This window comes from Ilyonectria robusta (genome assembly GCF_021365365.1).
Source record: "Ilyonectria robusta strain PMI_751 chromosome Unknown BGZ61scaffold_56, whole genome shotgun sequence".
NCBI classification, from domain to species: Eukaryota; Fungi; Ascomycota; class Sordariomycetes; order Hypocreales; family Nectriaceae; genus Ilyonectria; species Ilyonectria robusta.
The window spans coordinates 74529-97794 of NW_025764490.1; the positions used below are offsets into that span (position 1 = coordinate 74529).

General features: G+C 53.8%; 8 protein-coding genes across 8 annotated transcripts; 3 read left to right on the forward strand and 5 right to left on the reverse strand.

Moving 5' to 3' along the window:
• Positions 1-3024: 3024 nt before the first annotated feature.
• BGZ61DRAFT_486843 (thioredoxin-like protein) lies at positions 3025-3770 on the reverse strand (the record flags this gene model as incomplete). Its single annotated transcript, XM_046249897.1, has 2 exons — positions 3025-3361; positions 3430-3770. The coding sequence occupies 2 exons, from the start codon at positions 3768-3770 to the stop codon at positions 3025-3027; spliced, it is 678 nt and encodes a 225-aa protein (XP_046094581.1).
• A 2518-nt stretch (positions 3771-6288) lies between these two features.
• BGZ61DRAFT_467242 (uncharacterized protein) lies at positions 6289-6680 on the forward strand. Its single transcript, XM_046247753.1, has 2 exons — positions 6289-6363; positions 6423-6680. The coding sequence occupies exons 1-2, from the start codon at positions 6308-6310 to the stop codon at positions 6628-6630; spliced, it is 264 nt and encodes an 87-aa protein (XP_046094582.1). The 5' UTR covers positions 6289-6307; the 3' UTR covers positions 6631-6680.
• A 167-nt stretch (positions 6681-6847) lies between these two features.
• Positions 6848-10062, reverse strand: BGZ61DRAFT_467243 (acyl transferase/acyl hydrolase/lysophospholipase). The gene is made up of 2 exons (XM_046247754.1): positions 9513-10062; positions 6848-9469 (listed from the first exon to the last, which is right to left on the reverse strand). Exons 1-2 carry the CDS (start codon positions 9777-9779, stop codon positions 7301-7303), a joined length of 2436 nt encoding a protein of 811 aa, XP_046094583.1. The 5' UTR covers positions 9780-10062; the 3' UTR covers positions 6848-7300.
• A 2648-nt stretch (positions 10063-12710) lies between these two features.
• Positions 12711-13689, forward strand: BGZ61DRAFT_486846 (opsin-like protein; the record flags this gene model as incomplete). Its single annotated transcript, XM_046249898.1, has 3 exons — positions 12711-12765; positions 12817-13426; positions 13470-13689. 3 exons carry the CDS (start codon positions 12711-12713, stop codon positions 13687-13689), a joined length of 885 nt encoding a protein of 294 aa, XP_046094584.1.
• A 1664-nt stretch (positions 13690-15353) lies between these two features.
• On the forward strand, positions 15354-16648 carry BGZ61DRAFT_541211 (pyridine nucleotide-disulfide oxidoreductase-like protein; the record flags this gene model as incomplete). Its single annotated transcript, XM_046255014.1, has 3 exons — positions 15354-15591; positions 15642-16454; positions 16503-16648. 3 exons carry the CDS (start codon positions 15354-15356, stop codon positions 16646-16648), a joined length of 1197 nt encoding a protein of 398 aa, XP_046094585.1.
• A 350-nt stretch (positions 16649-16998) lies between these two features.
• BGZ61DRAFT_405158 (uncharacterized protein) lies at positions 16999-19583 on the reverse strand (the record flags this gene model as incomplete). The annotated part of the gene is made up of 3 exons (XM_046243133.1): positions 19270-19583; positions 19048-19222; positions 16999-18989 (listed from the first exon to the last, which is right to left on the reverse strand). Coding segments are annotated over exons 1-3 (2388 nt in total), but the record flags the coding sequence as incomplete, so codon positions are not given.
• BGZ61DRAFT_312399 (uncharacterized protein) lies at positions 19513-19980 on the reverse strand (the record flags this gene model as incomplete). Its single annotated transcript, XM_046238826.1, has 2 exons — positions 19513-19632; positions 19681-19980. Coding segments are annotated over 2 exons (420 nt in total), but the record flags the coding sequence as incomplete, so codon positions are not given.
• Positions 19981-20720: 740 nt separating this feature from the next.
• On the reverse strand, positions 20721-23260 carry BGZ61DRAFT_192680 (fungal-specific transcription factor domain-containing protein). The gene is made up of 7 exons (XM_046237824.1): positions 23056-23260; positions 22918-22930; positions 22857-22866; positions 22678-22798; positions 21987-22618; positions 21837-21941; positions 20721-21787 (listed from the first exon to the last, which is right to left on the reverse strand). Exons 1-7 carry the CDS (start codon positions 23111-23113, stop codon positions 20957-20959), a joined length of 1770 nt encoding a protein of 589 aa, XP_046094588.1. The 5' UTR covers positions 23114-23260; the 3' UTR covers positions 20721-20956.
• Positions 23261-23266: the final 6 nt, after the last annotated feature.

Here is a 23266-nt window from a genome sequence, read left to right on the forward strand (position 1 = left end):
GTCGTCGTTTGTGGGCGGTGTTGCTAGAAAAGACAAAACCCAGTGATTACTGATGATGTTTTCTTGTGGTGTTGAGGGTCACACATGCACATGAGGAATGCGGTAGGCGGCAGCTAGGTTGTTCCGTTGACCAATCGAGCCACCGACTCCGAAGATGGGAATCACAGACGGAAGCCACGCTGGAGGAGCTGGAGGTTGGTTTCGCACCTTCCCGCCGCGCTCAGTGGACAGTTCCACGGACATTAGACGCTGCATTCTATTGTGTGCAGCATCACATCACATACAGACAGGACTGCTTTGCTCAGCTGCCTCAGTCCTATTGGGCCATACTCCGAACGCTTCCTTCACGCCGCCGAACTGCTTCACGCCACTAAACTGTTTTACGCCGCCAAACTGCCTTCGCGCCGCCATACTGCCTCCAGCCGCTAAGCTGCTTCACGCCATCAAAATGTCGCTCCCACACCGTCGGAGACTTCCCACTGGACGCACGGCGCAAGGACCCCTGGAGCGCTTTTCTCCAGCGCACGCTCTGGCTGCTGCATTAGGCCTACTACGTAACTGGGGGCGGCCCAGAATGCGCTGTGCGCTGCAGAAAGAGGCACAGCACAACGCGGGATGGACCGGACCCCGGCGTTTGCATGTTTGGTCTTTGTTTTTTCCACGCCGCGGCCGGGTCCTCAAACGACGTTCCAGCTGTCGAAACAGCCGCGCCATGCAACTCGGCCGACCAACGCCAGACGACGACACAAACGACGCCGGAATACGAGATGCTGCTTACGGCTCACCACGGCGCCCGGGAGAAGAGCTGCGGACAAGTCGTCTCCAGTGCTGACGTTGCGGTATAGCACCGGGATTCTCTGTTAAGTGCTCCAGCTGGTACTGTAATGGCGATCAATCACGTCTGCCGGCATTTGTTTCGTCCGTCTCCGTGCGGACGACCTTCCCATATCCCCACTGCGCTGCACCCGCCCTGGCCTCACAGGATTCAACCACTAAACCGGGGGGTTTCGTGCTGCTGTCCTGTGGCTACACAGCTTGGCGTCCTGTCCTTTGAACTAATGGCCAAGTACCTTTACAACCTGTGCGAGCGAAGCCAGTCAAGGGATTATTTGCCAAGTTTTCTCCAGGCCAGGGGCTGAACCGCATTGGCACACCCACTCCGTGTCCACCACGTGGGAAATCAATCCCCTGCCAAACTACGCCAAGGAAACGTGTCCGAGACAAAACCTCAGTTCAGCAGCTTGGTATGGCCTCACCGAAACTTCTCGTATTAAGCACGAGCCTGACGATTCGGTCCTCTTTCGTGAGTTGATGACACCACCGTCTGGCCGTTCTGGCTGAGGATACACAGCACCGCGTGTGGCATCGAACAAAATGCTACCAACTGTAACCAACGTAACCAACGCTCGCTCTCCCAGACAACCCTCGGAAGCACTAAAGCCCCGGCCCCGATCCGCCTCCCCGGGTCGTTTCAGGACAAGCACCACGATGGAACAGCGGCTAGCTGGGTGCCCGGGGAGTCAAGCGACTTGAAGCCTCACCGGATAAGGTGGCTTCTCCGGGCATTCGGGATAGGAGGAACATTTCTGGAAGCGCTATTTCTCAGGGCCCCCGGTGTCTTCTCTCTCTCGCCTCGGGCGCCGGCCCCGTCAGCATTCGCTTGGGCCATGGCTCGCGCAATGCCCAAACGCCCGGGCCCCAAGGTAGTCCCCCCGATGACGGCCGGGGGAGGACGAGTCAAACGGGGGGTTGGGAACAGGGGGGATTACTCGTACCAGGGCAGGGAACCGCGTGCCGCATCCGCGGTTCGACGATGAGTCTCGATACTCAACGTCATGAATCGAGACTCGGCCACGCCGTCCATTGATGGTCGGATCCTTTGAGGATTTGAGTTTGGGAGAAATCTATCTGCTTCACTTGGCATCGCTGTGTGGGTGGGACGGGATGCTCCGTGGGGGCACAGTTGGGATCAGATGATGGCCAGTGGGTTTCCAGGATGCGTGCGTTTCCAGGATGAGTGTGTTTGTACAGTTACCGCCGTCAAAGTGAGGACTGGCAGTGAGAAAACTAGACGACGATGCTTTCGACTAGCCTTATAATAGGGGCATTAAGCGCGAGAGGTGACTTTGCAGTCTGGACTTTGGTCAGCAAGGTCGTGGCCGACACTACGCTAAGGGGCGATTGAGTTTGTACGACAGAGATCCAGGTTTATGCAAAGCGTCTAACATCAGCCAAGGTCAAGCCAGTGGCGTCGATTCCCCATCACCAACACGTCATGATCATAGTTTCAGGTCTCTCTCTGCAACTACTAAATTCCCACGCATCGTTTTCAACAGCCAGTGAAGAAAGTAACGAGTGTTGAGATTCCAGAAGATGAAACTGAGTAGTGGATCCTTCAGAACAGTCAGCAAACTCGCATGCGTCCACTTTGGGCGGAGCTTCCAGCTTAGCTAAGGCGAGTTCCCCACTAAACACATCCTACTGCGTCGCCGACGGTCCGAAGCGCTCACGCCTCGTGGTGCGTAAGCTTTGGTTAGTTGGTTGCCACGACTGTCAGAATTGAAATGTGACGAGCTGTGACGGTGATTGATCCTTCAGAAGAGATAGCGAGTTTGTTCAAAGTTGGGTAAGCTCGAAAAATCACGCATGTCATCTGTCATCCCGCCATCTTTGCTGTTGTCATCCTGGCATCTTCCCCTCTTATCATATCACAGTCAATCAGCTTATCGACGAAGGGACTTTTTGATCATTTTCTTTATTTTTTTTCTTTATGGGCACTATGGCTTGAATCTGGCCCATCCGCTTTATGGGAGGTCGAAACAGGAACTAGGTGAGAGTTGATGGTTCCGAAACCCGAGGCATGCCGCCTTCCATACTTGCATCTCGGAGACACTTGGTATTCTGTGCAGCTCCTCGGGCCAGTCGTACTAGATCAACTCGTCTAGCCCAGCTCCTTGTCTTGCTCATCCGCTAGGTATCATGATATGGTGGAGGGTGGGAAAAGAGAGTCTGGATGAGACATCTTTAGGCGGCAACCTTGTCCTTGGAGAGGGGAGTGAATCGGAGGTAAGGCTTGACGATGCGGAACTCGGGGAAGAGAGTCTTGGCCTCCTCGTTCTTGACAGAGGGGTGGACAATGACATCATCACCGGGGACCCAGTTGATGGGGGTGGTGATGCGGTACTTGTCGCCGGTCTGGAGAGAGTCGATGATGCGGAGGATCTCGTTGGCGTTGCGGCCGGTGGAGGCGGGGTAGGAGAGAATGGTGCGGATGGTCTTCTTGGGGTCGATGAAGTAGACGGATCGGATGGTGAAGGCAATGCCCTTGGCGTCGACGTTGGTGGCATCCTGCTGGTCGATCCTGGGGAATGTCAGTTGGTGTTTTCATGACTCTGCCCGTACTTCAGACGGCTACCGAGCAAAACTCACATGTCGTAGAGGAGAGAAACCTGGCGCTCCTTGTCGCCAATGATGGGGAAGGTGACGTTGCCGCCGGTGACCTCGGCAATGTCCTTGATCCAGCCCTCGTGGGACTCGATGGTGTTGGCGGACAGGCCAATGGGCTTGACGCCGCGCTTGGCAAAGTCCGGGCCGAGCTTGGCCATGGCGCCGAGCTCGGTGGTGCACACGGGGGTGTAGTCCTCGGGGTGGGAGAAGAGGATGACCCAGTTGTCGCCGATGAACTCGTGGAAGTCGATGGGGCCCTGGGTGGTCTCGGCCTTGAAGTTGGGGGCGATGGAGCCCAGACGGAGGGGAGCGGGAGCAGCCATTGTGAGGTGTTGTGGGTGTTTGTCTAAAGACGGGGGAGAAGTGATTTGACTTGGAAGGGTATCGAAGGAGAGCTTGGGAGGGAAGGGAGGAGGAGAGGGAGAGGGGGAAGCTCCGCGTAGCTCAGGCGGGGGCGGCTTATATAGACCAGAGACAGAGAGACAGAGAGCGAGACACAAGAGGAGGGGTCCCCGAGGTGGCCGGTACGAACTCCGTGAACACAGGTGCCGGCAATGGAAAGAAACGGGGACCTAACGGAACCTTGCTGGTCCCCTGGGCTTGGCCTGGCTTGGTTGGAAGAAGAGCCCGAACAGCGTCCAAGATTTCTAAGCTGCATTCTGGCTACGGCGACGCCTCACACGTCCCGCCCAGCGCCGATTGCGCACCCACGCCACGCCCCCGCCACGGAGACGGAGGAGGATGTCGATTAAGTGCCTTGCTTGATGGGGAGCTCACTGTTGCGGTGATATTCGCACCCGTCCAAGACATGGGGGCGGCGACGGGTTGGACAAAGCGGGAAGGCTTACGGGCGATCACACCACACCACCAGAGGTTTGCCGTGCTGCCTCGTGCATCTGTTCACGGCGGATAGGTTGGGAAATACCAAAGAATAGATACGCTTGTCCTCTGCCAAATTCCAGATCCCATAACTGCTGAAACCGGCGCACTCTGGCATGTTGAAGCCAGATCAGAGCTGTTATTGTCTCAGCCCAGAAGCTCGAGAACAACAACCCCGCGCTAGTTCAACCCCTCCAGCTCTGTCTCGGCATTCAACCCCGCCATCAACCACGACAAGAAAATAAAAAATTGACACACCCCTCCCCCTCCCTTGCGCCATTGATCACCACCATCCACCACCAAACAAGCAGCAGCGGCGCTCAACTCGCCCAAACGCGCAGCCTCAAAGTGTCCAGACACCATCGAACTCGCCCAGAGCTGCTGCCCCTCACTGACCCCAAAGCGGCAAGGCGGCGGATTGCGTGCTGCGCGGGCGTCGCCATTGGCCACTCCGAGGCCATTGTGCCATCCAGCGCGCCAATGCTGCCATCGCCGTGTCCCTGACGCAATCGTCGCGCGGTGCGGCGCAACGACGCCTGCAGATGCTCCAATTCGCCGCCACGGGCGACCCCCCTGCGCCTGGCTGGCACCCAAGCGCTTTGGGCGTCTGGGTCCTCGGGGCGGGGTTGCGTGAGATGCGTCGGAAGTCGGCGAGTCGTCTCAGTGGCTGTGTGTGAGCGAGGAATGTGTCCGGATCCGGGCAACAGCGTTTTGGACACGGTATCTGGCTTCGCTGGACACCACGGGAATCCCATGCCGGTGGGTATTATTCGTATATTCGGCTTTACTTGTACACTGCTCGTTTGGGGGGACCTGGTCCGTAGACTGCAAGCTGTATTCAGGTTGCTACATGATAAGTTACACCCCACGTAAATCATGGCATATTAGCGCATGAGGTGCAGTTCCATGCTGCGCCAGTGCCGCGCTGCTGCTTCTGCCTCGAGAGCCAAGCCCATCACACAATTCTGCATCACATCGCGTAGTCGGCCATCCCTGCCAACGGCAGGTGCTCCTCCCCCTCGTCTCGTTCTTGCCAAGTCGAGCTCCCGCTAGATTGGCTCTCGAACCCCGCCGACATCCTCAAGATTACCGACCATCTCACCGGAGCGATACTATGCTCCCGCCCGAGCCGTCCGGCCCCGCAGCCATACACAAGGCGGGATACTTATTATATCATGTCAAGCGCTTCTAATATCGGTGTGAAGACCGGATGTGGTATAGGGTAACCTGGAGGCCTTTTCGCTGTGCAGTTGAAAGCGGGTCCGGCTCACTAACAATGTAGGGGGTCTCAACGAGGTCTCATGAATCGGTGGCGGAACAGGCTAAAGATCTAGTTTAGCAACTTGATGGCTTGGACCCCTAATTATACAGCTATCTCCTTCTTGACCGCCATTTTCTTCCTCTGTTAGTGGCTATGTCAGTTGTCACCGCGATGCGGCTCGCCCGTTTGATGTTGCGCTAGTTGGTGCCACTCTTCGTGATAGCATATAAAAGACGAGGATATATGCCACAAGAGATAATAGTCACAAACAAACGGTCAGGGAAAGTTTTAAATTTCAACTTATTCTTTATACCTGACTATTACGTAACCTGGTAATGTATACTCTAACCACAAGTATTATGCCTTGCAGTCTGCATTTATTACGTTCCACTGTCAACTCTCCAGCACTACCGCAAAACCACTGACAAATATCCATTGGAGAGTATACTTGGAGTAAAAACAAAGTATTTGAAACTCAGAATTAAAACCAAGTATCCTTCTTCCTCACCCTAAGCGCAATCGGAACCAAAGACCCGGCTGTGTTTCAATTACACTTTAATCGTATTTTAATTCACATCTAGCCGATTTCTTTCATCCGCACCTTCCCAGCTGGCCCCACTATCACCACAAAACTCCACAGCGGGGTCAAAACCTCTCACAACCCACCAGGACTGTATATACCGCAATATTTTGCCAATTTTCCATCGGCCGCGTGGCCTAATGGCTAAGGCGCTAGATTTCGGTCTACCGATTTCCCCATTCTCTAGAGATTCCAGGTTAGTTCCCGTATCTGCATCAACACTCCGCTTGAGCACTGGTTAACATTCCTCCTTAGGTTCGACTCCTGGCGTGGTCGCAATGCAGGCGAATATTCGTATTCATCTACTCTTTTTTGCCATTTTTTTACATGTGGGTTTGACCTACGCTTCTTCACTGGCGGTGGAGATATAATGCAGTTGCAATTATCGATCGTTGTGGGCTGGGGGCGTAATACCGGAGCGTCACTTGAGTTTTTTTTTGTGAATACCGGTGCATCTAGTTAACGTGAACATCAAATTTACAAAGAACTAGATAAGAATTCGATGTATCTCCCCGTGGTTGTTATTTGTATTATTCTGCTGAATGTGGACTTGTGCCCTGGTTGGTGATGGCGGGGTCCAATCTCTGCCTCGTTTCTTCCTTCGGGGACGGATCCTCTTCACCTTGCTCATTCGCCTTACTTGTTCGTCATAATTGTTGGTTCCATATAACTATGAATCGCGGATTGCCTCAGACTCTAAATTTACTTGATCTCGGTGAGTGAGCGGCGGGGCTCATCCCTTCATCTCAAGTGACCGACGTGTTTTGGAGTAGCCGCTTTCACATGCTGCGGCGTCTACGATGCAACCACCAAACACATGCCAGCAGTCACGAGCTTGCACTCAATGGTTCATGTGAAATGTGCGCGTTTAAACAGTCTTGGTGATGTCGCCGAGTCTCCATCTAACGCCCAATGCTTCCCCCGCCTGCAGTTCCCCAGATGACCTGATCTCCCGTGAACTAGCCTGATGCCTCCTGTTCGCCGTGCCATGCAACGTTAATACCCATCCAACTCCAAACTTCCATGCACCCCGCAGAGATGCTACCCTGAAATGAAGGCGAGGGTGTAGCCGCCTCGCCAGATATGCTCTACCGCCGTGTGTCTACCTGCATTTGGTCGCATCTGGCCTCGGATCAGTCCCAGAGCACCCACCCCGCCCGCTCCTCTGGCCGGAACGGACTGATGTTGCCGGAGCTTTGTGATGATTTGGACGGGTCGTCTCTGGGCTGTGCCTCGTAGGGCTCGGGGTCACTTGCGTCAGTGTCCTCCCGAATTCCATCGCTGGAATGATACGCCTCGCTCGTCTCTGCATCTTCCGCGGGAGACGTAAAGTTGCCCCTCGACCGCCAGGTATGGTCAGACCAAGGATCGGGAGTAGCCGTCCCAGATTCCTCGAGCACCACGTCTTGGATGCTCGGGGCTATCTTGTCTCTGGCTTGGAGGTGAGAGGGTGGCGTCAGAGGCTTGGAAAAGTCGACGCCGAAATCGCAGTCGTCGACTTCCGCTAGGTTCACGTGCAATTCTCGCATCTGAATGTGAATCTGGCTGCGCGAGGCACGCTTGAGACGAGGCTTGCGCAGCGCGACGGGCGATCCGGCCCGACTCCTTCGTGACTGCATCTCAAGACGCTCTTCTTGCTCCGTCTCATCGTCGGTGATGGCGCTGTCGAGGAGATTCCACCGGTCGGCGAGCTGGAGGCTACCCCCCGACTGCCGGCGATGACGCTTGTACGACTTCATCTCCAGACTCGATCCCATCACGACGCTGCTGGCCATGGGCGGTTCCGGGCCCTTGAACATGAGCTTCCCCCTCCCGGTGTGCATCCGTCGGAGGTCTCGTTGGCTCTCGGAGAAGATGACGCGGGCTCGTAGCCGATGGACGGCGTGATCTAACGCTAGTTCGATGGCGCAGCGGTCGCGTATTCGACTGAGTTTGGGCCATGTGGCACGCTCGCCGAGAAGACAAGCTCTAATCATAAACTCGCTGGTGGGATTCCGCATCAGCCGCGGCAGGTCGTTCATGTTGATTTCAGGTAGGATGTTGATGTCTCCCGAGTATTTCTGACTAAGAATACTGCGGAACTTGGTGACTAGGTTGGGCATGATGCCAATCTCGGCCAGGAAATGCAACCGATGCAGGGCTTCGTCTTTGGCTAGGGATGTGAGAGTGCAGACCCAGTCCAGGTCATCGGTTCGGGTTGAGCGATCACGCTCGAGCGGCCCGGTTGGTGAGAGGTGATCGTCTCTGGAAAGGAAGGGTACCACGTGCGGATTCACCTGGGAGACGATGAAGTGGTTGACGTTGAACATTTCGGAGAGGCGGGTCATGGGCAAGTCGTTGTCCACGGAGCCGTCGATCCAGTGCTGGGGAGTTGGGTTCCACGGTTTGTGCTCGCCAGTGGCCGGTTCTTTGACCAACAGCGGTGAGGCGTTGAAGACCAGCGGCACTGAACATGAAGCCGCCACCGCCGACCAGATCATGACGTTGGGAGCGGTGACGTAGTTCAGAAGCCGGGGGAGCTCATAGACGGAGGCGGTGGAGACGCAGATGTTGAGGATGCGGCGGGTGCGGTTATACGCCTCTTGAAAGGTCATGTCTCCTATCAACCCTTGCATGACCCTCGAGAGGTGCTTGATGTCGGACCAGCTGCCCTCTGTTAGCAAGCGGCGCAGGTTGTCCCACACGCCGTCATTGCCGCTTGGGTCTTCGAACACGGACAAGTCTCCGTAGGGAAACTCCTTGATGAGTTCCGGAATCTGCTCGTCGGTGCGTGTGCACATGGCGGCGCAGACGATGCTCCCGGCACTGGCGCCAGAGATGATTCTCGGCAGGAGCTTGGCTTCGAACAGGCACTTGAGCACGCCGATGTGAGCCATGCCAAAGGTGCCGCCGCCTGACAGGAGAAGGGCGCTTCGGCCGTAGCTCTGGCGGGCGAACAGGATGCCATCGAGCAAGTCGCGGTGCTCAATGCCGTGGTCGAGTTGGCTTTGAGTGACGACGGCTTCGATGGTCTGGATGGTGGACTCGACGTAGCGCTCGATGAGGTGCTTGGTTCCCGAGTAGGAGTGGCGGTATAAGTCGACGTTATCCATACCGCCGAGATCTCGAGACAGGGCGGTACGGATGAGGTGCATCATGGTGCGGGTATCGCAGTTGGCGCGAGCCTTGTCGAGGGCTTGGAGGCGCTCCTCGATGAGGTCGGGGTTATAGTCGCCGGTCGAGGAGTCTTTTTTCCACTCTTCGTTTCCTTCGAGGACGTCGAGTTCTTGGGCGGCTGCATCCCATTGGGTTCTGGTGTCGGCCTGGTCTTGTCAGTGAGGTTCATGGAGAGGGCTGGCGACTTACATCCTGCAGCTTGGCGCACAGGATCTGGCGCCTCTGCTCGACGAGCCTCTTGCGCTCCCGCTCCTGCTCGGTCAAGCCGTCCTTGCACCATTGGTATGCATTATTGGCGTCCTTGAGAGCCTTTTGGAGGGTGGCGACAACGCCGGGAGCGGGAGTAGGCTTGGAGGAGGGCGGTCTCTTGGCCTTGGTGTTTGGTTTTGCGGCCGACTTGTTGGGTTTGGAGTGGATTGCCGGGACGGAGCGGGCCTGGACAAGCAGGTCGGCCATGGTGAGTCCCAGCACGGAGCAGACTGTATGTTTGGGAGACGCCTTGAGGACGTCTGGGGGCGAGAGGCGGCGGCGCGTTACCTCATGACGGAGGAGCGGTGGACGACGATGCGCGCGCGGATGAAAGGAGAGGGGATCGCGGTGGAGGAGCGTCGGTCGGAGGAGCGTGAGGGCGGCGAAGAACGGCAGAGGGCGATTGAAGGCAAACTAGAGGCAGGATTGGGTATATTTAGAACGGGTATAGGGAGTTGGGAGGTTCGGGGGGAGGTGTAGGATACGGGCGGGATGGTGGTTGAGGGTTGAGAATCGGGGAAGCGAGGGGCCGAGGGGCCGATGAGCGGGCTACCAAGGTGGCAGAAGTATCCGCAGCGGTGGCTGGGATGACGTCTTTGCGGGTTGTCTAGCAGCGGTTTGTCTCGGAGACGCAGAGAGAAGCGATGAGATGGTGAGACAAATGCTATGCAGACAGATATTGAGCGCGTACGGGGCATTCACTAATTCAGTATCCAACTTGACTCGAGTTGATGCTGCTGTCATTCGTAGATGGACGAATTGGCAATCTGACAAAGGCCCATGACCAAACCTCTGTGGGGTGTTCGCCTACGTGCAGCCTTCCCCGCCATTTCGCTCCGCAGATTCGTGGGGAGCGTCGCTTCCAGGGGGCAGTCCCAGGGGGGGGCCGTCCCAAGGGGGGGGCCGTCCAGTGGGCAGCCTGCAGTTCGTCCCCCCTGTGGAATGTCACCTGGCGGCCCATGTCCGCTGCAAAAATTCTCTGACACCTCCCCCCCCCGGCGCCCATCTGACCCCCCCAAACGAGCCCTCCGCTCCCCGGTTTGGGCTGCTACACCGCTGCCGGCGGCCAATGGCGGGCGCGCGGTGCCATGTTTGACGCAGCCTCTACAGGGGCACGTGGCCCACCCCAGGATGCTCTAACCATCAGCCGAAGGAGGGAGTGGAGGGTGTACCGGAATGTGTGGTGTTGGACGGCGGCCAGCGCTTGTAGCGGCCCAACTCCCCGCAAGGACATGCCTGCCGGGCTGTTGTGCGCTATGATGTAGGTACCGCCGCTGGTGCAGACGCCTTTGCTCGTGCTGTTTCGCGCTTTCACATGTCACAGCGCCTGTATCCGATCACCGGATGATGATGGCTTCAGCTGCCCTCTTGGTCGTTCTGGGGAGGGATTCGACCACCCGCACTTATGACTGGATCCCCCCAAGATGCACACAAAGATTACCCCGGTTAATTCTCTCACGAGAGAGTGAAGCGCGTGCATATATTTTCTCACCTTTCCGCACGGGGCCGGCCCGAAGTTTCGGCTCCACGCCCGCAACTGAAATCCGGGGTCCCCACTGCTGATGAGTGTGGCATGGATGAGCTGGACGGGATGGGGGAGATGGGGTAGCAAGAAACAGGTGGTCTGATGGCCTCCGCCTCCTGGTGTCCTTGTTTTGCCTGTGATACCCGATGCATTAGGCCATCGCGGAAAAGTCGGCGTCATTGTTGATTCCTGCTTTCTTGTCCCTCTGCCTCTACATGTCGCCCCGGAGCACATGCGCCGCTTCTCTCCTCCGTCTACTTCTCTTCCCTTCCCACTGCCTGACTTAGGTATTTATGACTCGCCTTGTTTCACCATCTCCAAGTTGCACATGTGAGCCATACACCGCACAGCCATACACCGCACAGCCATACACCGCATATGCTGACGACGCTGAGGAAGAGGCTGGCTGACTGCCCACCCGTGCTGTCACTCGTAGCACAAACAACCCTTGCCTGATAAAATCCCAACTCCCACAATCTACAAACATCGCTCGTCATTGAACGTGTTTGAAGTCCAAGTCTCCACTGTGGCGGTTGTCTTGCTGCCTATTCTCACCGGGGGTGATCCGGTGCTCTTCATACATACATCATCTCTGCCGTACCACCATTGCCTCTCTCCAATAACACCCATCATATTCATTTGCCTCAAGTCTCTACGTTACCCAGCTGAAAAAAAAGGAATAACGGTTCACGTATTCCAACCCTTTGATGACTTGGTGTGCCCGGGACCTCCGGGTAGGCTTCCACACGGATACAGGTCTTCCGCGGTGTTCTTGCTGACCTTGCATTGCAACTCGAGGGACATAAAGCGAGCATCCTATTTTCCCCGCCCTCTGTTGTTAATTCACATGATATGAGATACGCTGTGGGATTCGAGCCCGAATTGATATATGTGGTTGCATACCCTAGATGCGACGCACCACGCACTACCTAGACACAGACGTCGCCCACAAAGCTTCTACCTAGTGACTGCATTTTAACGCAGAAGAAGCGATCTCACTCTCCTGAATACGGATCATTGTCTAATCGAGTTTCCGTATAACAGTGCAGTTTGACTTCTGTCATTTTCCATCCGCGTCAGTTATTTATCCCAGTTGCACTGACACTCTTCACGTCTGTTTCCATCAAATTCGATGTCTAAGGTGACTTCTATCGGTGCTGCGCCATTCACTAATTTACCCTATCGGCAACCGCATCGCAATTAATCCACCGTCGCATCGCCATCCGGTATTCCGCTTGGACTTCACCCCCAACGAATCCAACTGCCGGCCGTCACCCATACGACAACAACAGGCATTGTTATGATGCGAAAATCCTGTCATCCTCTCAACGCTCAGGATTACGTGATGGTGACGCTATCAACGTCCGACTCTGTCCAGACAATTCGCGTTCCTGGGTTTTCCCCGCATCGCCACAGGCTCCGAGCGATCCATTGTCAGTCGAGTTGTCATGGATGACGTTTGCGTTGGCCAACGGTGAGGGGTCTATGTTGACTTGTCATTTAAGGCCGTTCATATAAAAATTCATCACCCCAATTCACGCGATTAAATTTCTATTGTTCTTGCTTGTACGTCTTACAGATATCGACGTTCTCGTCGTCCAAGACTCGAAAACATGCTTGCATTACAGCCAACACACCCCATCGTCGGGCCTATCCCCACCGTCCTCCGTATGTCTGCCGAGCAACGATGAAGACATAATATACTAATTCGCCTCTTAGCCACGCCGGACGAGTACCAAACTGCCAGCCATGACGGAGTTCGAGCTCTCTGGGTGGTCTTTGCCTTGATGGTCATCTCGTCGGCCGTCTTTGCACTGCTGTCCTGGAACATCCCCGTGTCCCGCCGCGTCTTCCATGTCATCACCACCTTGACCACCCTCATCTCGGCCATCTCGTACTTTGCCATGGCCTCGGGCCAGACAACGGCCTACAACTGCACCGCACAGAGGGAGCACCATAAGCATGTACCCGACACGTACTTCGACGTGTGTCGCCAGGTCCTCTGGGCTCGCTACATCGACTGGAGCCTGACGATGCCGCTCATTGTATTCGAGCTGTTCTTGCTTGCTGGTATCGACGGAGCTCATACCCTCATGGCGGTCGTGGCGAATCTAATCATGACCTTGACTGCAACGTTCTCTGCATTTGGACATGTTCACCCGGGCCAGAAATGGGGTTGGTATGCCATCAGTTGCATTGCCTACCTGTTTGTCGTTTGGCACGTTGTCGTCCAAGGCACTCGAGTCGCAAATACCAGGGAAAACAACGTTACCAAGCTATTCGGTTCCCTTGCTGTATATTCTCTCATTCTCTGGGCCATCTATCTCGTGTAAGTCTCCCTCCTTCGCCGAAGAACGCAGCTGATCAATTAGTGTGTGGGGCGTTGCGGCCGGCGCGAAGAAGACCTCGGTCGATACCGAAATCATCACATACGGCGTGCTTGATGTTTTGAGCAAGGCCGTTCTCGGCTTCTGGCTGCTGTTTGCCTCGCGCAAGTATCGCGAAACCACCACCGAGGTGGGAGGCTACTGGTCCTACGGGTTCGGTACCGAGGGACGTATTCGAATTGGCCAGAACGGAGAAGAGGCCTAAATCGGTGCTGAGAATACGAAAAGGTCGAATTCGGCCACGCTTCGACAATTGGAGAGGATGAATGGGAGGATGCACTCTGACTGAAATTGATTCGATACAATGCTGCCTTTGGAGTTATCACCCGGAAAAAACATGGAAAATAAAAGTCGCAGGATACCGTCGCCATGTGCGTCATCGAGATTAGTTGTGGAATAGCCCCGAACTCAAACAATACGCGTACCGAGTGCAAACTTCCGATCGTAAAACCTTGGGAAATGGACATTGCTGATTGCCATTTGGCCATTTATTGGGATCTACTTTGACGCTACTTCGTGCGCCGTGTTAATGGTGTAGATGTGAAGAATAAGGCCGACGACGGCGCCGTTCGGCCGGGACATCAACGACTAGAGCCGCTAAATGCCGCTGTCTTGCGCTCTGGCTTTGTCTATGACCGACGTCCAAACAATCCCAGTCACACAGCCAACGTCTCACGCCAGCTCGTCCCCCTTATTCTACGCGGGTCAGCATGACACAAAGATCGACGCTGCTTTCGCAAGCTGCGGCGATCCGTAGGTGTACTACCGAGATGCGGGCGGGCTTCGGGCCGCTATATTCCACCGGCAGATCCCGCTCGCCCTGGCATTTCCGCCAAATACCGCTGCAAACTTAGGTGAAGCCGACCTGCAGTCATCTGTGGCACGGTTGGGAAAGTATCGACAGAGTTTTCAATCCGATGTTGGCTGCAGTGCTGTATTTGTGTGATCTGTAGGTTAGCGTGTGTACGTTGATGTAGGTCAAGACACGGCGGGGACCGAGCTGATATGTACTGAATAGTATGGTGAGAGATACGCAAACATAATCGATCATACGATATTCCATTCAATGGCCAGAGCAATTATGGGATTGTCCTTATCGCATCGCTTACATCCGATTCGGTCGGAACCTTCCCAGCCACGGCGTTCGGGAAGCCCGCTGGTCTGAGCCGCACCTCACTGACTCGTAAGGAAGCGGTAAACTCTCTCTAATCTCGCATCTGGGTATACATGCTCGGCCAGTTAAGTCATGTATCGTTATGCATATTTCCTCCTTGCTTCTCAGCTCCAGCCTGCATCCACCCGGCCCTTGCATGTACCGTAGATCCCGGAGTCACCGGCAGATCGATCCCCACTTGCTGTCGTAGAGAATCCCTGGCAAATGAGTCGGACACGTCCCATGCAATCAAATCACCAGCCATCGCTTTGCAGACGGGAACTGCGCTATCTGAGCACCTTTGCTCGCTCGGCGGAGAAGCGGGATAACTCATGCATCGCGGGTATGCCGTGACACCGTTTCGGTCCATACCGTCAAGGATACAACCGGACAGGCAAGAATGGCGGAGGCGAGGGAGCTGATCCCATCCCGTGTCTCAGTTGCTCATACTGGATCAACAATTGCCGACCACGGTGAGAACCGTTAATACCGCCGTGTCTCGGAATCATTCTAGTCGAATCAATCGCAGCTGTGTCTTGGTGCGCTGTGTAGCATCCTCCCAACCTTGTCTCAGAGCATCTCCATCTTGTGTCATGTCTTGATGGCCTCTAGGCCAGGTCCATCTGCGGGAGCTCATTACTATAAGATCCTCTTTTCCAAAGCTGCTGGGAATTCCGTACTCCCATCAATCCCAACCACAGAAATAGGTTACAAAGATGCTGTTCCTCAAATCATTTCTTCTCGCAGCTCTCCTGTCTCTCGTGAATGCTGCAGCCATTCCGAAAGAAGAGGTCGAGTCTGAAATTTACGACGCCATCATTGTCGGAGGCGGTCCTGCTGGACTCAGCGCTCTAAGCGGACTTGCTCGCGTGCGTCGCAACGTCCTTCTGCTGGACTCTGGAATTTATCGCAATGGTCCAACTCGCCACATGCACGATGTAATTGGCTTTGATGGTATGTTCATCACCTGATAACCCACTGGAGTATTGTCTGACTTGGTATAGGTGTGACTCCGGCCTACTATAGATGGGCGGCGCGGAAACAACTGAGACACTATGACACCGTCAAGATGGTGAATGCAACTGTCATCCAGATCGAGCCGGAGAAGAACAACACTGAATTTGCCGTGACGGCCGTCTTCTCCGAGGGGCCGAAGACTGTTTCCGCCCGCAAAATCGTCCTGGCCACTGGCTTGCATGATATCCTCCCCAAGACGCCCGGAATTCGAGCCAACTGGGGCAAGGGCATCTACTGGTGTCCTTGGTGTGACGGCCATGAGCATGCGGACCAGCCGCTGGGATTGCTCGCCAGTCTCGACAAAGTCCCAAACCTTGTGCGCGAGATCTTGACGCTGAACAAGGATATCATTGCCTTTGTCAATGGCACAGATACACCCGAGCTGCGCGCCGCTACGGAAAAGAAGAGCCCCGAGTGGGAGAAGTATCTCAAGATCCACAAGGTCAAGATTGAGAACCGCACCATCTCCGAGATCAAGCGTCTTAAAGAGGGGACCTCCGGCAACGAGGACCCTAGCCTGCCCAGCGTCGCGGAGTTTGATCTGTTCAGTGTCAAGTTCCCCGAGGGACCGGCCGTTGAGCGAGCGGCGTTCTTGGGCAGTTTCCCCGAGGAGCAGGCTTCCGAGGTTGGAGAGAACATGGGAGTTGATCTTTGGGGCGGAAGACTTGCAGTAAATTCCACAGCTGGCTTGGTGACCAACATCCGTGGTGTTTATGCCGTCGGAGACGCCAACTCAGACAACGTGACGAACGTTCCCCACGCGCTCTTCAGCGGAAAGAGAACGGCCGTTTTCCTCCACGGTAAGTAATCCTCACTCTAGGCGCGTATCTACGTACTGACATTTACAGTTCAAATTGAGCGTGAGAACGCGGCGAAGGAGTTGGCCGAGGCAGGAGATGAGGAGAAACGGGACGTTCTGGATGAGCGATCTGTCTGGGAGAGGATGAATGGCGAGCGTGGAGATATTTTGTACGCCGGTGACTTCGACCAATGAACTCGAATGGATTTACGGGTGTAATAGACTGGTTGGGCTTTATGATTGAATGCTTAAGTATATTGTCATGATATGCCGCACATGGAGAATTTCAACAAGGCCGATGCACGATTTGCGGTTTTCACAATTGCACTGTTCAATCTCAGTTGCATGTTCTGCCCGTGATACCAAACCTTCCAAATCGGCTCAAGTACACTCAATTGAAGACTAACTTCTCCGTGGTATCCCTTCTACAGGCTCGGTGTGGGCGTATTGGGGTGCTCATCAACCAGTATCCTCTCAGTTAAGTCCGGTTCACCCCGGCACACCTTGTCAGCGGTATCGTGCTTGCCCTGGCTCTCAAGGGAAACCGCAAGGTTTTGCATACTTTCGACTGTATCAGGGTGCTCTGGGCCCAGTACCACCCTTCGAAGGTCTAGTGTTTGCTGAAATATCTGCTCGGCAGTATTATGCTTGCCCTGCATCCCAAGGGAAACCGCAAGGCTATGCATACTTTCGACTGTATCAGGGTGCTCTGGGCCCAGTACCACCCTTTGAAGGTCTAGTGTTTGCTGAAATATCTGCTCGGCAGTATTATGCTTGCCCTGCATCTCAAGGGAAACCGCAAGGCCATGCATACTTTTGAGTGTGTCGGGGTGCTCTGGGCCCAGTACCACCCTTCGAAGGTCTAGTGTTTGCTGAAATATCTGCTCGGCAGTATTATGCTTGCCCTGCATCTCAAGGGAAAGTGTAAGGCCATGTATACTTCTGAGTGTGTCGGGGTGCTCTGGGCCCAGTACCACCCTTTGAAGGTCTAGTGTTTGCTGCAATATCCGCTCAGCAGCAACATACTTGCGTTGACTGCTAAGTACAGACGCGAGGCCATACATACTGGCAAGTGTACCGGGGTGTTCTGGGCCCAATATTCTTTTCCTAAGCTCCAGCGTTTGCCGGTGCATCGATTTAGCAGCAACATACTTGCCATGCTTCCTAAGCGTTATTGCAAGGTTATTCATACTGCCGAGTGTATTGGGATGTTCTGGGCCGAAGACCCTAGTACTGAGCTCCAGTGTCTGCTGTTGTATCTCCATACTTACCTGCAACTTTCCGAGGTAACCGTAACAGTTTCCAACCCTGGCAAGAAGTCTGTGCAAAGCATTTTCATCCTTACATTCGCCTCGACCCTCAAGTGAAGCCTGGGCATGCGGTAGGTACTCTGTCCATACCTCTTTGTTCTCATGTTGTGAGGTTGGGTACACTCTTGCGAGCTGTTGAATCACGATCGTAAAACATTGTGTCCACTCCCCCTCCTCCTCTAGCCAGTTGCGCATGGCTAGTCGGACAAGTCGATGGATATCGAAAGAACTTGAGTCTTCCCGCTCAGTGATGAATGCGTAGCCCTTCAGCGTGCCTATTGCCTCTTCTGCCGCAAGGTCATCCTCTCCTCGAGGCAGTAGTGAAACTGGAATATCCTTCTCGGCGAGGAGGCATATAAATTTCAGGTACTCTGCAGCGAGTGGTGCGTCTCTCAAGATGTGGTCGAACGAGATGATCCAGGTTGCAGCTATCGGGTTTCGGATGGTATCGTAGCGACTGCGATCCTCGAAATCTCTGCTCAGTAGCTTAATTCGAGTCTTATCGCCGGACCGGAAGTAGTCGAGGTACTTGGTAGTCGACATCCCTGTCTTGGCCATGTACGAGGATGCTTGCTTGATAGCCAATGGAAGATAAGCAAGACAAGCAACAAGGCTTCCTGGACTCTGCATATCGCGTGTCTGACTCTCTCTCAAGTTGTTGTGCAGGAGCTGCGTAGCCTCGCTACTGTTCATTTCGGCCATGTTGAGGATATTCGTCGTTGGGATGTCCAGATTTGATGCAACCTCGTGATTCCTCGTGGTAAATAGAATTGAACCCTTCCTGCTGAACGGGAGATATTTGCAGAGGCCTTCATCGCCGAACAAGAGCTCCTTGTCGTCGGCATTGTCAATCACCAATAGCCATGGGCCAGCAGTTTCACTGCTGAGTGCTAGCTTCACTAAGGTCTTGACATCCGCCTGATCGTTGTCGAGTCCTGGAATGCCTAGCTGCCGCCCGATTTCACGGTAGGCGTTTTCGAAGCTGGTGGTATTGATAGTTGGGACCCAGAAAATGGAACAGTCGTGTGTTTCGTGGACCTGGTAGATGGCCTCGAGAGCAACCTGGGTCTTGCCGACCCCACCGAGGCCTTCTATTGCGGTTCGTTGGCAGTCGTCATTGTCTAGATCAGGTGGAACTCGGCTGACAATGTCGTGCAGAATCGATTCACGACCAACAAAGTCGTGATTGCGACCGAATGGGACGATGAAATGGCGTGTATGCGAAGCTTGGGATGTGTTAGCTAGGAAGTTGCACGTATGTCCGAGGAGGATCGTGAAACTTGCATTTTTGTCTGTTTTTGACAGTTGACGAAGCATCGTCTGCAAGCTTCTTGATAGCTTCTTTGACTTGCTGAAAATTCGCGTCTTTGGGGCCAGGAAACTTGTTCATGCCGGAATGGGTCGCGTTGAGACCATGTCGCTCAAATGTGTCAAGGCATGCAGAGCTCTCAGAAACAAGCTATCGATAATTAGCCTCTTGCCATATATAGATAAAAGCCACCATACTATTTTTTGAGACTTCTTTTGGAAAGTGCCAAGCCAAGATGCTGAACTTGGGGGGAGAAGGCGTCTTAGTAGCTCTGTCTTCTTGGTTTCGTAAAAGCAGCGTAGGGGAATTTGGACCGACTCAGGCCCTGCGATCTCGGCAAATGACTGTGTTATTTTTCGAAGCTCTTTATCTTGACTGTTAAGGTCATCAACGAGCTGACGCGAACTCTGGCGTCCCATGATACCGTAGACAAGCACGCCCCACTGGGCCTGTTGAGCTGCATCGCTGCCGCGAAATGGAGTGGCGAGGAAGATGATGCCGGCGATTGACATCAAAACGTCCCTGTAGGGACTGCCTTCCCGTGCTGCTCGGTTAACAGCCTATACAAGTTAGAACCTCTTTATGACCTTTTCTAGTAGATCTCGTACCTCGGCCAGGACAAGCCCTCCAAAACAAGATGCAACGAAGATGATCGGTCGCGCTCCGGTGCCTCGTGACTCCGCGAGGTGCGCAAGTAGAGTATCAGAGTGGCCAAGAATGGCTTTGACTGGGGCATCTTGGAAACAATTCGCGTTCCAGTCGTATGTGAATATCCTGGCTTCGGGGATGGCAGCCGGTAGCATATTCGCATCGGCCAGCCAGTTGACTACCCCGCCCCCATGTTCTGGTTTCTTCTTGTACTCCCAGGTTCGCGGTGACTCGGTGTCTAGGCCGTGGATGGCGACGATGCTATCCTGTCAGTAATGTATTGCGTTTGCTTTGTCGACGACGGGATGGAACGTACTCGAGGGTGGTGTGGGTGTCGTCGATTGGGCTGACTAGGTGGAGTCCGAGGTGCCGCTCCGCGGAAGTAGCCTAGATTTGGTTAGCATGATATCTAGATGGCCTCGCTTGATGCGTACCATGATGCTATGCCAGATAAGGGTTGCGTAAGTTGCGTAAGTTGCGGATGTGGCATGAGATGGCAAGAAAAGCGAAGCGTTTTGGCCTTGGATCAGATAGGAACAATGTCAAGGGAGCAAATTTGTCGACGGATGATGGAAATATCAGGCTCCGGTAACCACGTTATTATTGGTTGGCCATGGCAGGCTGGAAGTTGCAGCTCTGGGCGCTTAAGGCTGCCTGAGCTGCGGCTTACATGGCTGTGCCTAGTGGCTGTGTTTGGCATCCCAACTCCCATTGAAGCGCTAAAATTGCAGTGCAAGGTGTTGGTCGAGGAAGAGAGCTTGGCTGAGTGGAGCCTCCCAACTCTTCTTAAAGTGCTAAAATTGCAGTGCAAGCTGGCGCAGACAGGGGGGGTTGAACGTGGACTAATCCACTTGATGATGCACAGACAAGAGTCCGAGTCCGGAAATGGTGTGGCAGGGTAGGTGGTGGGTGGTGTGGATGCCCTGTACGAAGGCGTGCTGGAGGTTGTAAGTGTGAGTGTGTAGCTGCGCTGTGTCTTGCGGGGGTTGTGGTGTGTAATGGCCAACGTTGGATTGATGTTGTGAGCTTAGTGCTCAGATATTAGGAGATAGCTAGTGGTTATCTATACCTCAGCCCGAGTTCTTTCAGTCCCATTATCATTGCTACTATTTACGGCCGACTGGAAATTCTTTGTGAATCGCTCTAGGATAAAGCTAATAGAACGCTTAGTTCCCTTATATAGCTATGGCAAAGAGTCCAGCGAACCACTGTATAGAATATCCTTGAAGAAGGAAATTATCCGAGAATAACTCCTATACCCATATCATTACCAACAGTCCTCCATATCTCCTCTCTAAATCCCAACCCCACTGAGGCATCTGTTTCCTCCAAATCTAGCAGGTCCTCTTCATCCTGCCTCACCCAAATCTCTTGGACAAGCATCCAAGCTCTATCGATATTCATCATGCCTTGCCGCTTTCTTGCCAAAGAAAAAGATATTGTCGCCATTTCGCGGTCGTTGAGATTAGTTGCCTCACATGCCGCTATAAATAGTGGCCAGAGCAGCGCGCCCATTGGGCCAGCACTCTTTGCAACTTTGACGCAATGTTTGAGGCTCAGATGTGCTTGTGGTGACACAAGTTTGTGGTTGTGGGGTAGGCAGCGGATTCTCCGGTATAGGTATATCAGGGCTGAATGTCGATATGCCAAAGAATTGGAGAGAAGACTTTGCATACGAGCCTGAGTTTCAGTTGTTTCTTCAGAGTCATTTCCAAAGTTCTCGCCATGTGCATCTTCAGCATACATCTCCGGTTGCCAACTTGAAAGGGCAGCTTCAATAGCAGACGCGGAGAAATCCAACTCGGCACGCAAAACTGCTACTTTCAGCGCCTCTCCGGGATCGGTTTGATCAAGCTGGTCTCTCAGAGAAACCAGGCTGGAGAGGCGATGCATTATAGGCCACAGCGAATTGGACATCCCCAGAAGAGTGTCGAAGTGGTGATCAGGAGATGATAAGTCTCTTCGATTAGAGACTGGCGTTCTGGAGCGAGGTTTTAATCTGGGGGCGCTAGAAAGTGGCGCAGTGCCTAACGAGAGCCCTGAAATTACATCGTAATAGCGAAAGGCCTATGGGTGGGCTTTAGGTCATGTACTCAAACTTTGGGTAGAGACGTACATCTTCTAGAAATGCAGTGTTTGCATCTGTAGCAACATCTCCCAGGGTGGTCAATACGCCATTAAGGTATTTCTTAATGAGAGTTGATCGGGCATTCTGAAACAGCTGAATGAAGTTAGCTCTATAATCATAGCGAGTTTTGTTACATACCGCCTCGTAGTAGATGAATATGATGGAAGCTGCGAGCAGTTCATTCCGCTTCATGTTGTCTTTAACACCGATTTCGTACTCCAGGTTTCTAGTGGATCTAGAGTAGAAGAACGCTGCCTTTTCGTCATTGGCAACTCCGTGAAACTCGAGGTGCGCGCTGGCTAGGGTGTAAACTGCATTTCTGACCAGTTGACTGTACTGGCAGAGCGGAAGTATGATTCGGTTAAATGGATTCTCGCATCTATCCTCGAGAACCATGAGGCGAGAAAGAACCGTGCAGAAGTGCGCGAGCAGTTCTTGCCTATTACGACGTGTTGAGAAATCCGCGAAAGAAGAGCTGGAAACGCTGGGTCCTAAAGGGAAGTCTGTGGGATTTGACGCTGGAACAGCTGAGGATGGACTGCTACCGCGATGTGCGTCGATGACCTGGGATGAATCCGGGCTGTGAGCTGGAGTTTCGCCATCTTTGGCGATTTCGTCCTCCAATCTGGGGGAATTGCAGTCATCAGAATGATGAACTACAGCGGGGTCTTGGTCGTGGTTGTCTTGAGAACAAGTCGTGGGTCGGGACGAGAGCGAGATGCTGTTCACCAACGTCGCTGCCGATAATAGCGAACGAGCAAGTCTGTTGTCTAGAACATGGTGATCAGCAAATGCATCTCCTGTAACTTTCGGCTTCATATATGTTTACTGGAGGCTAGAGTTGACTTGAACACGTGGCGTTTACGAGGCTTGATAGGTCCATAGACGCAATCGAGGTTGTGACTCTGACATCGTCCACATTGGGGGCGGGTCTCGTCGCACTTTCTCTTCTACATGGTCTGCGTCAGAAATTTCTTTAGAATTTTTCATCCTTTGTTGTTATCTCACCTTGTTCTTGCTGATGATAACGGGTCAGCCGGAAGTTTGCAACTTGTGAATAATGACTCACCAGGAGGTGCATCCTATTGAGACGGTTAAGATAAGAGTACAGCTAACTTTGCATAATAGGATTGACTTAAGGACCGACGGTATGTTAGAGAAGACGGTCATTCCTTATCGAACATTGTGGAAGACTCACATAACGCACCTGCTCGAGACCGCGTGTTAGGGGGTTTAGGCTGTGCCCGTTTGGCATATAGGAGCATGGTGTAGCTTAGTGGACCCTGGTATGTTCAATCTCGTGAAAATCACACCCTAGAATGAACTACAGGTGCATTAGTTCCTTGTGGCCCTAGTTTGCTGTCGGTAATCAGATGAATTGAAGGTCCGGGTGTGGCAGCCTGGGTTTTAATGACGAT